General features: G+C 45.7%; 1 protein-coding gene across 2 annotated transcripts in view; it reads right to left on the bottom strand.

Annotated features, from left to right (window-relative positions):
* Positions 1-4,072: 4,072 nt before the first annotated feature.
* dusp10 (dual specificity phosphatase 10) overlaps positions 4,073-14,613 on the bottom strand; it is a 17,204-nt gene continuing 6,663 nt past the window's right edge. For both annotated transcript variants that reach the window (XM_056580971.1, XM_056580970.1), the window contains exons 3-4: positions 10,665-11,051; positions 4,073-9,635 (exon numbers count right to left, since the gene is read on the bottom strand). In XM_056580971.1, the coding sequence (XP_056436946.1) occupies positions 9,370-9,635; positions 10,665-11,051 (653 nt within the window). In that variant the 3' untranslated portion in view covers positions 4,073-9,369. The remainder of the gene's footprint in view (positions 9,636-10,664; positions 11,052-14,613) is intronic.

The following is a 14,613-nucleotide window of genomic DNA, read 5'->3' on the forward strand; positions in this document are numbered from 1 at the left end:
GTGGAAAGGAGGGGGATACACAGGTCACTGATAGCGCTGTTAGGATAGCACCTTAGCTACGGGCAAGACACATCCGCCGGTGATGGAAGTCAGGGAGGAAAACGGGAGATTTGCCTGGGGATGGGAGCTCGCTATCAAGACTCAGGAACCATTGATGGATCAAAAGTGGAGAGAGAGAGAGAGGCAGAGAGACAGAAAAAGAGAGAGAGAGAGAGAGACAGAGAGAGAGAGAGAGAGAGAGAGAGAGAGAGAGAGAGAGAGAGCAGGAGGGAGGGAGAGAGACAGTGTGTGTTTATTGCCATGGCTATGTAAGATTGATGAAGTCAAAAACTGTGTGTGTGTGTGCGTGACGTGTGTGTGTGTTCCTCGCATTCCTGCGTGTCTCGACGACCGATGCGTAAGCGCGTGTGCGCATCCATGCATGCGTGGCAGAAAGGTCACCGTCTATTAATACGGGGGCTCTATAAATATCCGCTTTCTACAGCTATCTACTGACCGCTCTCCATCGCCTCGTAAAACCACGAATGGACAATTGAATAGGCGGCCGCGTCCCTCAAAAGCACCGTGCGTGTACTAGTCATGTTTATTAGCAGGCCGAGCTATAAGGGATGGCATTTATGGGGTCAGCATGAACTGAATGTACCGCGTGCAAATAACAAGACACCGGGACCACCCCACCTCCACCCATGTAGCCTATGGTCTCCCACCACCATTACCACCTCGACCACCATCACCCACCGGGGTCACCACCAGCTCAACACCGGCTTACCACCACCACCTCCACCACCACCACCAGCAGCTCCGCCACCACTCACACCCCCCCCCACCACCACGATGACCACCAACACTACCCCCAGCCCCGCGAGCACCACCTCCACCACTGGGGTACCCCGGATCCCATGGAAGTGTAGGACTAGTTTGGCAGGGTCATCACGGGTGGACCTGATGAGTCACATGGTCTGGGTGGGGAGGGGGGAGGGGTGCCCCAAGGTGAAACGAAGATGGAAAGATATGTGTGTGCTTATGCATATGTGTGTCTGTGTATGCGTGTGTGTACGTGAGATCATATTGTGTTAGTATATACACACTCTAATCTGCTGAATGATGCAACACAGGAACAGGCAACAATGTGCCTCAAGCAAGCTCTGTAATTTGGCTGAGTCAGTCTGTGCATGAAGATTTGTGTGCGTGTGTGTGTGTGAGTGTATGTGTGTGTGTAGGTGTCTGTGTGTGTATGTGTGCACGTGTTTCTGTGTGCATGTGCATGTGCCTGCGCGGAAGGGTGTGCACGTCTATGCGTACGTGCTCTTGTGTGTATGGGTTTGTTCTATGTAAAACCAGGTCAGCTGACTGTGAGGTTGACATGGCTATTTCTCAAAGGAGGAGTTCTCTGGAGCAGGACAGGAGGAAAATACATTAGATTGTAAACATTTAAAACCAAAATGGTGCAACCATCCTTAAATAGCTCAGGCTGGCCGATTGAGTAATAGTTTCTTGGTCACCGTAAACATACTTTAACGTCGCTATGGAACATAGCATGCTATAACCAAACAGTCTACATCTGTGGCCATTATTATTAGATTAGCCTGGCTGAAATTGTTATTAAATGTAGTAAACAATTGTTAAATCAAACTAAAAAGGGATCACAAATCACCATTAAAAGATCACAATTCTTACACGTGTGAAGGCGAAGTTTAGATGTATTTGTTTTCTGTTTCGGCCTCTAATTCGTCTTCTACTGTGAGTGTACTAAAGAAGTGTTTTGAAGTCTGTATAGTAATCAGTGTCCTGATTGGCTGCTGTACTGGTGGGCTGGGCAGGGGCCAACAATGACGTCGATTTTTGAAGAGATTCAGCAAGTTGGTCTGGTTTTGTTGAGGGCAAATGCAAACACAAGCCTTTGTTGTGTTAGAGTTGGCTACACTTGATTTATTGATTTGCCTCAGCACAACTGAGGCAAATCATTCTTACTTCAATCTCTATTATTTTTTAATCGGTTTTAGCTACACCACAGCTATATTTCACTACCTATGTTTACAATATGGGCCAAACAGTGAAAGTTCCTAAATAAATATTGCTGCTGAAATGTAGATTCTAATTCTCACTCTGTATAAAATGATGGCAAGAGAGAAAATGCAGAATAAGCATTTTCGTATTCCACATAAAGGGCTTTATCCTTTTGCGACCACAGAGCTGCTTGAGGTAGGATGGTTGCTGCAGCATATTTGCAGTGACACGGCCATCGCTCCCCTCCACGCCTAGAGATGTCTTTCTCCCTTCTCCTCCTCCCCCTTCTTTTCCTCTTCTTCTCTCTGGTCTCCTCTTCCACTTTCTCCTTCCACACTCTTTCATCTCACTGTTCACCTGACTCTCTCTTTCGCACTGTCTTCATCCTTCAACGCTCACCCTATCCCTGAACCGTTGTATCTCGGGTTCCACTAACGTTCCCTTCTTCGTCTCATATATATTCACACTCACGTGCATGCACACAGGCCGACACACACCCACACACATCCAGATGCACTCCCAGGTGGCAGAGTGTACAGTAACACAGAAGGCCACAAGTCTGTTCAGATTGGAGTATATAACAATACATAGCCGCCAGGGACCCAAGCACAGCTCACTCCAGCTAATCTCATACATACTACAGGGTGTCCCCATGTAGGCCTGACAAACCTTGCCTACATGTAGGCTGCAGTAGTATGCAAATACCTAGTATGCCACTATTCATAAGAAAAACTGTACTGTGAGGTTTTCTTATTGTAAACACAGATACTTTAATAACACCTTTATTTAGCTTTACCTTTTTTATTGTTCTGTATTTTACCTGCTTTTTCCTATTGATCATATTTTATATGCTGAATTCCCCCTCACAGATGAATACAACACCCATCCATCTTATATATATATACAGATTTTAGACTGAAAAACACACACACCTATAAACTTTGTGCGTGCATGTTTGTGTGTGTGTGTGTGTGTGTGTGTGTGTGTGTGTGTGTGTGTGTGTGTGTGTGTGTGTGTGTGTGTGTGTGTGTGTGTGTGTGTGTGTGTGTGTGTGTGTGTGTGTGTGCGTGCGCATGCGTTTGCGCGTGTGTGTGTGTGTGTGTGTGTTCAGAGAGGCTAACAGCAGCACTGAGGGATCGTGCTATGGCGGCTGCAGCCAGGCTAGAATTGTGCATCACTGGACTGCATCTCGCTGCGACTATAAAGGGAGCTACCATGCACTGTGATAGCAGGCCTAGCACCAGAGCCCCCAGACCCCTGGAACGCCTCATCTGCTCCCCCTCCCTCAGGGGAGGGCGGCACAGCTGGCCATGCACACGCTGGTGTGCACGCACACACACACACACACACACACGCACGCACACATACACACTCTGGCACACTCACGTTTGTTTACACGTGCACTTGATGTCAGCATGCATGCGTATGAGGGACTGTGTATGACTGTGTGAGTGTGTGTTTGCGTGTGTGACCGTCTGTGTATATTTAGATTGATTTCGGCATGCACATATATGTCTTTGAGATAATACACCCAGTTTGATGAGTGAGTCCGTGTGCACTCATGTGTGAGGGCACATGTGTATAGAAGCATGTGTTTGCATTTAAGAATTAAAGTGTGTGTGTTTCTGTGAGTGAGGGATGTAAGATTGATTGTCGGATGTTTGTGTGTGTATGTTGATGTCAGTATGAGTGTGTGTGTATGTTGATGTCAGTATGTGCGCAAATGTCTGCCAGAGAGAAAGTCTCTCCTCATAACCCCCCGCCCCCCCTTCCAATTTGTGTGTTTGGGACTCTGCTTGTCCTAATACGTCCATGCAAGCAACCATGCCGGAGGGAGAGAGAGAGGGGGGGGGGGGGGAGAGAGAGAGGCGGGGGGAGAGAGAGGGGGGGGAGAGAGGGGGAGAGATATAGAGAGAGAGAGAGAGAGAGAGAGAGAGAGAGAGAGAGAGAGAGAGAGAGAGAGAGAGAGAGAGGCTATTCTGGTGCTGACCGGCATGTCCACTGCTGATAGTGGAGGATTAATGTGACAGGGGCTCTTGTCGCACATAATTAGAAACAATGATTGTTTAAAAATAAAGAAATAAACAAGAGGGAAAAAAAATGGTGCTTGTCCCTAAGGAGGGGAGAGAACTTGACCCCCAAGGTCTGTCTCCACACACACACACACACACACATACACACACACACACACAAACACACAATATGATGAATGTACAAATAAACACACACACTCACTCACTCGCCCAAAGCCAAGCAGGCATCAGAGCTGAGTAAATACAGGGCCACAACAACACATGGCTGATTGCAGGGGAGTAGCGGGACAACTACTGCTCTCTTCTGCCACTCAAACAGGATGTAAAAATGGCCCTGTTTCTGATATATAATTTTAAGAATTTAACATGTGATTATAAGTCATAAACCTAGCCAATTCTGGGACTCCTTCTTGCAACACATTGCAATACAGTGTTAACACTGTATTGCAATTGCCAAAGACTTATAATCACATGTTAAATTCTTAACACAATATATCAGATATATATCTATATATATTTATTTAGATATATATCATCGGCTTGTAAGGCTAATCACACTCACACCTGGTGGTAAAATATGTCCCCTTTAAGACACATTGTTGAAAGATACGTATAAATATTCATAGTCTTTGATAACCTCTGATATACAAGCCAGATAAAATATTATGGATTTGTTTGTTTTTGACACGGCAACATCTAGGGATGAACATAAAAATAAAAATGCGATTCCAGTGTTACAGCCCAGAATCAAATCCACAGGACTCGAGAAAAACTACACTCCTGCTCCACACCCTGTTTATTTCAAACCTCACAGGTAGGAATTACAAATTCACAAAATGACCCCCCACGGCAGCCATTTCAAAGAGAAGGAGAAAGAGAGGGTGGACGCCCAGATCCAGCCGAAGGGACCCTTGAGCAAGACATGCAAAACAAAAGAAATCAAATAAAGGTGAGGGAGAAGGCCTCCGTTATAATAGCACCCTTTGTGGAAAAAAGATCAACAACAAACAACCAAAACGATTTCAGCTGTTGATAGCTCAGTGCAAAAATAGTAATGTATATATATATATTTATATATCTATATATATATTTAGATCTTTATAGCTATAGGCATACAAAGAAAATAGATAGATATTTATAGGTACTGTATATACTTAAAGCATTTACTTGTAGGGACACATAGAAAGTTACATACACCTGTAGAGCAAAGACCGGGGAACAGAGGAGCCCAAAGCAGGGGCCCCTGAAGTCTAGTGGTGGACTACAGTGCTGCAGTGGAACGGGATCAATTCACCGCCACCGCCAACTTTATTTTGGGAACAATAATAATAGGGCGTGGCTTGCCATGATGCCTCTTCAAACGTTCTCACTTGGGTCATAGACAAGAGGTGTGTGTATTTCTCTGCCTGTTAATGTGTAAAGGGTTTGTTTGTGTGTGTGATTAAATGCTGTATGTTTATGTATGTGTGTGTGAATGCGTATGTGTGTGTGTGTGTGTGTGTGTGTGTGTGTGTGTGTGTGTGTGTGTGTGTGTGTGTGTGTGTGTGTGTGTGTGTGTGTGTGTGTGTGTGTGTGTGTGAGGGTGGGGGGGGGGGTGCAGCACCATGATGAGAGTGTGTGAGTGTCCCCTCATTCCCTTGCATGCATTGTATTCCGAAACGAGAGAGACTCATTTACAGTAGCACTCGTATCAAGAACAGGTACAACCATCTACAGAATCACACTAAACAAACTGATCCCGGGACGAACTACCGAGCCAAAGGGGGTGGGTCCAAGATCCAAAGTTGGCTCTTTTTTTTTGCAAATGGTCATACATTTTCAGATCATCCCTATACATTAATTTGGAAAGCACCAAAACAGACATGGCACTCACACGCCAATGACAACCAAAAGATTAAACAGGTGCTGGGGTAAACACACAGCTATTTTTAAATGCCTTAAAAAGAAATACAATCACAGAGGGTTTGTTCAAGTTGCCATAATACCCCGTATCTCATTAAGAATTACAGAAATGAATACAATATAATAAATGCATATAGCACGTTTCAAGTGATACTTGGAGGAAGACGGCACCGTCGTTGTAGTAAAGTAGCCCGGGCTATAGGACGTGCTGTCACTTCATTTGCATAGCAGGAGCATTTGCTTTAGGGATTGGGTGGCTGAAGTCTATGCGTTTCCCAGCTCCTTGTTGAATTTTTAACTATGAGGCCCTCTGAAATCTGTACGCTTTTATGAATTCAAAGATTCCACTAAGTTAGGCTCACTTCCTCCCTGTTCTTTTTCAGGTATTTCAAACATGTTTGTGGTAGTTCATTCTAATTGTTTTAGTTAAGAGGAAATGGCATAGCCTACTGTATAGGCCTTCTATTATCATATCCATACATGGTTAATGGTGATTAATTGATATTGAGAGGCTTGGTTAAGCTGCATGCACATGCACACTCACCGTGGCAAAGGCGAGTCTTTACACTATGTACACCGAGTTGGGTGAAAGTTGTGCGTAGCCTCCTTCTACCCGCTAGCACCCGTTAGCATCACACAGTATTCATCTTGTAAACATTTTGAAGTGGTTTGATTGACAGCGGGCAACATAGTCAGCGTGTGTTGACATTGGAATTACAGAGAAAAAACTGAAAAACAGGTGTCATGATTTTTTTTAAGATTTGGCTCACAGCTAATCTGGATGTTTGCGACTGAGAGTGAACAAGGACAAGTTAGGCTAACATGCAAATAGAGCCTTTTCACAGAGGTGTCATCGTAAGATAAACACAGGAATCGCTCTTAACACAAAATACTGGTCTGCTACTTTTATGTACTGGCACGGGTAGTAGACCAAACTGGTGAAGATGACACACAATCACCATGGACCATTTTCACAGAGATGTCATCATAGGGTAAATACAGGTGTAGCCCAACATTAACATTGGGTAGATCGGCTGGTGTTGCATTTATGTGTTAAAGCACCAGCAATGGTCAATGCGTGTCATCTACACTAGTTCAGTCTACTACGTGTACACAAAGAAGCCGACCTATAGTGAGGGCCCTGAGCTGTGGTCTGTGTTTGTCCTGCGATGACACTTCTGTGAAAAGGGCCTATTGGCTAAATGCATGTGACCCAATGTCAGAAGACCTAATGTCGACATCCCACTATTTACTATTCAATCGTATTCTCCATTGAGTGTATGCTTGAGGCCATCACCCCCGTTAGGTATGAAGGATCCTGCATATGAAAACAAGAGACTGTGTGAAACCAGCGTTTCTTGGTTTGTGTCTCTTCTATATCTGAAGGAGAAGGGGTCCGGGTCATAATTGTGTTTTCTCTGTGTGCGCGTGTCATTGGTTGAGGTGGGGCACATGAAGCCCACGGGGGTCCCACCAGGTGGGTTAAGGCATCGATAGAGGCACTGGGACAGCAGGGGTACAGCAGCTCTCGCCTGTGGAAGGCGGTTCATGGGCGCCCCGTTTCACTGTAGCGGCGGGGGCAGGGCCGGGGGGTTGGGGCTGGGGGTAATAAAGGGCCGATCGATGCATGTGAGACAAGGGGTTTGGTATGGTACGCTACTCTGCCTCTGTCAACCCTGACCGAAGGCGCAGAGACATTTGCTGCATTCTGGTTGGTACTCGAAGCGGAGAGTAGCTTTTGCTACTCTGTGATGAATGTTAAATAAAAACATATTCGTACGGTTGTATACAGGAGGAAAATAACAGAATACAATACAAATAAAACAACAGTGTTAGAAGATACCAGGGGGAGGGGGGGGGGGGTTCTAAAAGTGAATTGGAGCTAGAAATAGCAGATGAAGCAAGAGTCAGAAGAGTCCCTTGTTCTACTGGCACAGCGATCCCCGTTAGCCCTATGATAGTTAAACACTCTTTAATTACAGACCTGCCTCTCTCTCTACTGGGAGCCATGCGCTCAGCACGGCTCCCCTCACGTCGCTTTAATCAAAAGGTATCACTGCACTGGGTCATTAAGAGTAAAGGAGGCAGGAATGGAAGAAATACACATATACCGGAGACACACGAGCAGCCAAATTAAATCGGTGGTTCTGTTTTTTTTTTCTACTTTTTTAAAACAAATACGCCCGGATGATGGATGAACACGCGGATAAAGCGCGACTTCACAACTGAAAAATAGAGAACCATTTGCCAATCGTATTCACCTCCATATCAAATATTACAGCATTTGTGAATGCACCATCAACATGGACTGATATAACAGACAAGATAGCAACGGTAATAGTACAGTAACATCAAACTGGTATTCCAGCAGAAAGCAAAAAAAAAGTAATGACCGATATATACATACAGTATAAGATCAAGCACTCAAGCATTTCACCTTGAAATTATTGCACAGTAAGCCACTATGGACTTGTCGTGGTCACCCCCCCAAAAACCCCTGTATAAAAATAGATCAAATACATCAGCACACCAAACAAGTCTTTGTCGTTCTCTTTGTGTGTGTGTGTGTGTGTGTGTGTGTGTGTGTGTGTGTGTGTGTGTGTGTGTGTGTGTGTGTGTGTGTGTGTGTGTGTGTGTGTGTGTGTGTGTGTGTGTGTGTGTGTGTGTGTGCGTGTGTGTGTGTGTGTGTGTGTGTGTGCGTGCGTTTATGTATGTTTGTGTGTGTGTGTGTGTTTATAGTTGTGTGTGTGTGTGGCAGGCAAGCACTGCTGTGGCCAGCCTACTCTTGGGTCTTCAAGAAGAGAAATTGTGCGCCACAGTGTGAACCAGAGTCTGTAGCTGGACTAAGCCTGCAATAAATTCTTGCATGTATTTCATTATTATTTTAGGAATTCTTTAAATATACATTTCTTTTCTGTTTCCCTTCTATCTTGCATGGCACGCACAGCCTCCAAATCCATGATCCGTTTCTCTTTCACCCTCTTTCTCTCTCTCTGTCTTCTGCGTGTCCATCTGACCCACTGGCCTCAGGCAGGTCCAGACGGGAGGGGGAGTGGGGGGGTATTTTTTGTATTCAGTTTTTATGGCATTTCTTCCCCTCAGCAATCAAACCTGTTGCCTGTAATCCCTCTCCACAGAAGGTCCAAGAAGACCGGGAGACGTTTCCCCCACCCCCCTCCAAACCCCACAATACCCAATCAAGAGAACTCCAGAGCCTGGAGGTGCATGGGTGTGTTTGTGTCTCTGTGTGTGTGTGTGTGTGTGTGTGTATGTGTGTGTGTGTGTGTGTGTGTGTGTGTGTGTGTGTGTGTGTGTGTGTGTGTGTGTGTGTGTGTGTGTGTGTGTGATTTCTTTGTTGTTGTGGTTATTGTTGGTGGTGGTGGTGGTGGTGGAGGAAGAAGAAACAACGGGTTGGAGACGGGGTGCCTCAGACCATGGTCTCCACCCCCATGAGTTTGGGCGTGAGGATGCGAGGCGTGATGCCGCTGTTCAGGTCCTCCTCGAACTCCAGCAGCTGACCCATGAAGTTGAGGTTTGGGGAGATGATGGCCCGGCGCGCCTTCACAAACTTGTAGGCGTCGGTCATGGTCATCCAGGTGTGCTTCATCAGGTAGGCAATGACGATGGTGGCCGAGCGCGACACGCCCGCCTGGCAGTGGATCAGCAGGCCCATCCCGGCCTGGTGTGCTTCCTCTGCAGGGGGGCACAGAGAACCAGAGACCCCTTTAACGCTACAGCCTATGGGGCAGGCGTAGAGGACAAACTGGGAACGGTCATCATCGTTTATGTGTAGAGCATGTATTAGCATGTACGGTTCATTTTATATTGTCTGTTTTTGCATTTATTGTTATGTTTCTGCCTTCGTTATGCATACCTAGAATGTACGTTGTTGTGTGGTGTAATTGTGCAGATGTGTTTACGCACGTTAGACAGACATTTGTTATACATCTTCTATGACTTTATTGTTCGTTTATGTTTTCTATCATTCAACTTAAGAAGCAGAGCAGATTGTAGTAGAAACAATTTCCGCCGAGCAATCTCCCCAATAAAGTTATCGTGATCTGAATATATATATGTATATATATACATATATATGTATGCACAGACGTTACATTTCTTTCTTGATCAGTTGTTTTTTGACATAAGTCTGACCATTAGCCTTGAAGCATCATCACATTCTCCAAAGCATATATTTTATATTTTATATCTTTTATCGTCCATATTATTCATGTGGATATTTTATTTTATTTCATAATCTTGTTTATGTATCTATCTAAGCAAGTCTTCAGGATGATGCTGCTGCCTGCAGCTGCACCTCAAAGGAAGATTAAAGTACATTTTGCATTAAAACACTTTGTGACTTCTTTCAGTCTAAACAGCACAGACTCACAAAACGCTTCAACCACACCATGTTAGCTTCTCTTACAAAACAATCAATCACGTGAAAAGCCATAAACCTCCATCTCTTTCACTACCAATGAATGACTACTACTACAAATTCATTATTTTCATTCATTCAATTCCCTTCCTGTCGTTGATCCAGCGATGGATCATCTGTTGGTGAAGACGAATGACACGGGACATTCCCCCCCATTCTAAAATGTTATAAAACAAACCGGATTTCTTAAACCCATATTTATACACTCAAACACCCTGCTAATCACTCAGAAATGCTAATCGTTTCACTTTTTCACAAGCGTGCCTAAACCCTGTTCTGCTCACCGATGAACTCAAAGGCCTCCTCAAAGTACTGGCGCAGGTTCTGCTTGTTGCTGTCGGTGGCGGGCAGCCGCTTGTAGCAGAACAGGCCGGTGTCGTAGTGGAACAGCGGCAAGTGCGTGGTGACGTTGAGCACGAAGCCGATGTTGGCGCGCCGCAGCATGGCCAGGTCCCGCGCGTCCCGCTCGTTGCCCAGGTACAGGAGGGGCAGGATGGCGGTGAGCTCGGCGTTCTCGATGTCCGGCATGGACGGCAGCGGCCCGACGGCGTGGCCGGCCAACGCCGCCGCCGCCCCGGGCCCGCCGCCGCCGCCGCCGTTTGGCCCCTCGTGGAGCCGCAGCGAGTGGTCGCAGAGGTGCTCGTGGCACTGCCTGAACGCGTGGAGGCCCCCTGCGGACGGAGCAGAGGAACGGAGACATTACGTTAAGAGGGGCTGGAGCTGAGGCTGTGATGGAGAGAGAGATGAAAGAAGAGGAGGCGGGTTAGAAACTAAACACACCCGGAAAAATCCCTCCCTGCCTCCTTGCTCCCTCACCGCCTCCCTCCCTACATTTCTCAAGGTTTACTTTTTCAATTTTTTATTTATTCACAAAGATACAGGCAGTTTGACAGGGAGGTCTGGGAGAGAGAAGAGAGGGACCTGCAGCAAAGGAACACAGGCAGGATTCAAACCCGGGACGCTGCCGCGAGGACTGAGCCTTAACGGTAGGCGCCCAGCCTCCCCCCCTCCCCACGTTTCCGCCCTGTTGAGGTGTCGCATTCAACCCCTGGAGGAGATGCTACGATAACGTAGGCTAGTATGATTGAAAGGCAAGATGGATTCCCTGAAGAGATTCCCTCATGGGTCAGCGAGGAGCCAGGAACAGTTTAATACGGTCAATGACTGAGGCAGGAGCAGTCGACCACAGCCGATATCCTCACTGAACATTTCAGTCACTGAACAGATGACGGATATCTATGGCATTTCTTCCAAATTAAACTCAAATTATAGCTCTTAAATCTTACCCACAGCTTTCATATGAATTATTGCGTTTCGACATTTCAATATTGGATTTCATTTTCAATGTAGTTCAATCCATTATTCAGCAGCCTCTGGTGTCCCTTTAAGACCTTCCTGTCCCGCCCTGAGCCCCCTGGGACAGAGTGCTAAAGCTAACACTGCCGGTGTTGGGGGTTCAATTCCCACAAGGGTCCAGGCGTTCTATAAATACATGTGGTCACACTGCCCTAAGCATGTAGCGAGTGGCATATGCTGTGATATCGCAGAACAACTGGCTTTCTCCAAACCCACACAGACAGGGGGTGAGAAAAACGGAGCGCCTCATTTGTGAAATTAATTATTTGCCATTTAAACACATGGTTCATAACATCCAGTTGCACATGTTCCATTGTGTCTCAACTTGGACAGTACATCCCCTTCGCCATTTGGAATTTGGTTCAAATAATGTACGATGCCATGGTGTGAACATTACAAAGATGTTTAGGATCGGTGCCTGTATGTTCACTTGGGCTTATAGCAACTGCATAGCTCCGTGCTCTGTATTAACCTTAGGGTGTGCTGGTTGGTTGCCTGGAATTCAAAGCTTCACTCTATACTGTGTGTCAGCCAGGTTCAAGGTTCAATCAAAGAATTTATCAAAAAAAGACCAATTCCCAAGAATGTTGGAAGTCTGGGAAATCCCTATTTTGTTTATTAAAAAAAAATCAACGATCCCAAGTGACTACAATATTCATTCAGGGGCCAACTCAGCAGCCAAGCTTAAACAAGCATCCCATCTTTTGAGTGGTTTATGCATTTTCTATAACAACATTAACTGTTAGAGCAAAGAATTCTAGTAAATTGACCATACAGATAAACATTTAATAACATAAATGAAAACAAATAAATATGACGACATACGCCCTAGTATGTAAGATATAAATAACAATCCTCCGTAACATTTAGACACACACTCCCTGCCGAAGAACCAACACAAATAAGCTATACCGTCCTCAGTCACTTGTTCAGTTAATTAAATATATCAGGTGCTACTTTGAAACTGTTATCATCTGCTCTCCCAGCTCCTTCATTGTACTCTGCCAGGGGGCAGGTCGCTCCACGTATTGTTAACGTTGTAAGTATAGCGTTGGCTGCATGCCACGGCAAGTAATTGGCCTGTGTGAGTGTCACCTTGATTGCTAGGCCAGGTGGGGATCTCCCAACTGTCAACAGATAGCAAACCAAGCACACATTGTCCGACAGCACCGGCCGATAACCTAAAGCAAACAACTGGGGCTAACCGTCCACTGATGAAGCCCTGACTGTCTCTCTCTCTCTTCTAACATCACGCACCTCGCCCTCATGATGATTACCGTAGGCGCTTCTGTGGAGGGCAGAAGCAAGTCCCCCAGCCCTAGACGCAGCGTTACTGGGGAAAGCGGGTGGAGGCAGTTTTTCCTGTTCATTTGATCAGTTAGCTTAGAGTTATGCTCCGTTAAACCTCTCTCAGTGTCAAATGATATATTTTCAGGGAATCAACCTAAAAAAGATATATATAGTTTCACAAAGATCTTGAGCACTAAATGAATGCCCCTAAATAAAGATGCAGATGATCAACTTTACTGGTAACCCTCACTACTGCCAGGCTGACAGGGTGAGCACCAGTTGGCTAGCAAGCACAGCCAAACCACAAATAAGGGCTCTGTTGTAGCAACCATACTCTTTCGTCCCTATATAAACACTCTTAAGAGACTATAATACCTCATTGAAATTTTTTATGATTAAGAGATTCAGAAATACATTGAGGAGGATCTTTTCCACAATAACTTAAGTCCATGTCCCAAATGTACAGGGAATGAACAGGGAATAAACAGGAGGACAGTGAAGCGTGTCCCCTGTCATATCCTCCGACAACCTCCGGCTCCCGCGGAAGAAAGACACAGCATCCACTCACTTCCACAACCCAGCAGCCCAGTTCCTCTTCAGAAATGACCACTTCACTCTGCTCCAGGCCCACTCGCACCACACACACACACGAATGCCCCCCCCCCACACACAAACACACACACACACACACAAACACACACATGCAGTTCAGTTTCCAACCGTACATACAAAACTGCTTAAAACCCCAACAAATTTTGAAAGCAAACCAATGACTGAATACCTGCATTCCAAGGATACATTAAATACAAATGACGAATAAACAATAGGCACAAATGAGAGAAGTCATGGTAGGTAACATCAGACAAGAAAACATTCTCAGTTGTGTAGAATGCAATTTCAGAAATCAACAATACATTTCAACAGGGTTTTAGGGTGCCATATTTGTCATCATTGTCATGATACAGGCATGAACGTTGCAGATGTTTTTGAGCTCTGCATATTGTGTTTCTCCATAATGGAAGCCCTGGGGGGGGGGGAAGGGGTCACTAACAATTAGAAAATGACTTTCAATAAGAAGCACGTGAATAAAATGGATCTTATTGGATGGCTTCATATGGTAACATTTGCTGAGAGCACATTTTTTTGTTTTTTCAGGAGAATGAAATCAGTGTATAAGAGCAGCTTTCTACAGACGGCTCCCTTCGACTGTGCTGAAGTGCAGACAGAGACAGATGTGAGAACAGTCACATCAGAGGAACCTCCTTCATCAAGAGGCATGTGCCGGGAGAGAGAGGAAGAGGAGAAGAGAAGAGGGGGGAGAGGAGGAGAGTGAGGAAGAGGGAAGAGAGAGGAGAGAGGAAGAGAGAAGAGAGAGGAGAGGTGACAAGAGAAGGGAAGAGGAGAGGAGAAGAGACAGGAAGAGAACAGAAGAAGAGAAGAGGGGAGAGGGAGGAGGGAGGAGGAGAGAAGAGGAGAGGAGCGAAAAGGAGAGGAGAGTGATGAGGCGGAGAGGGGAGGAGAGAGGAGGAGAGAAGAGGAGAGGAGGGAAAAGGAGAGGAGAAGAGGGGAGAGGGATGGAGACTGGAG

This window comes from Gadus chalcogrammus, chromosome 21 (genome assembly GCF_026213295.1).
Source record: "Gadus chalcogrammus isolate NIFS_2021 chromosome 21, NIFS_Gcha_1.0, whole genome shotgun sequence".
Lineage (NCBI taxonomy): Eukaryota > Metazoa > Chordata > Actinopteri > Gadiformes > Gadidae > Gadus > Gadus chalcogrammus.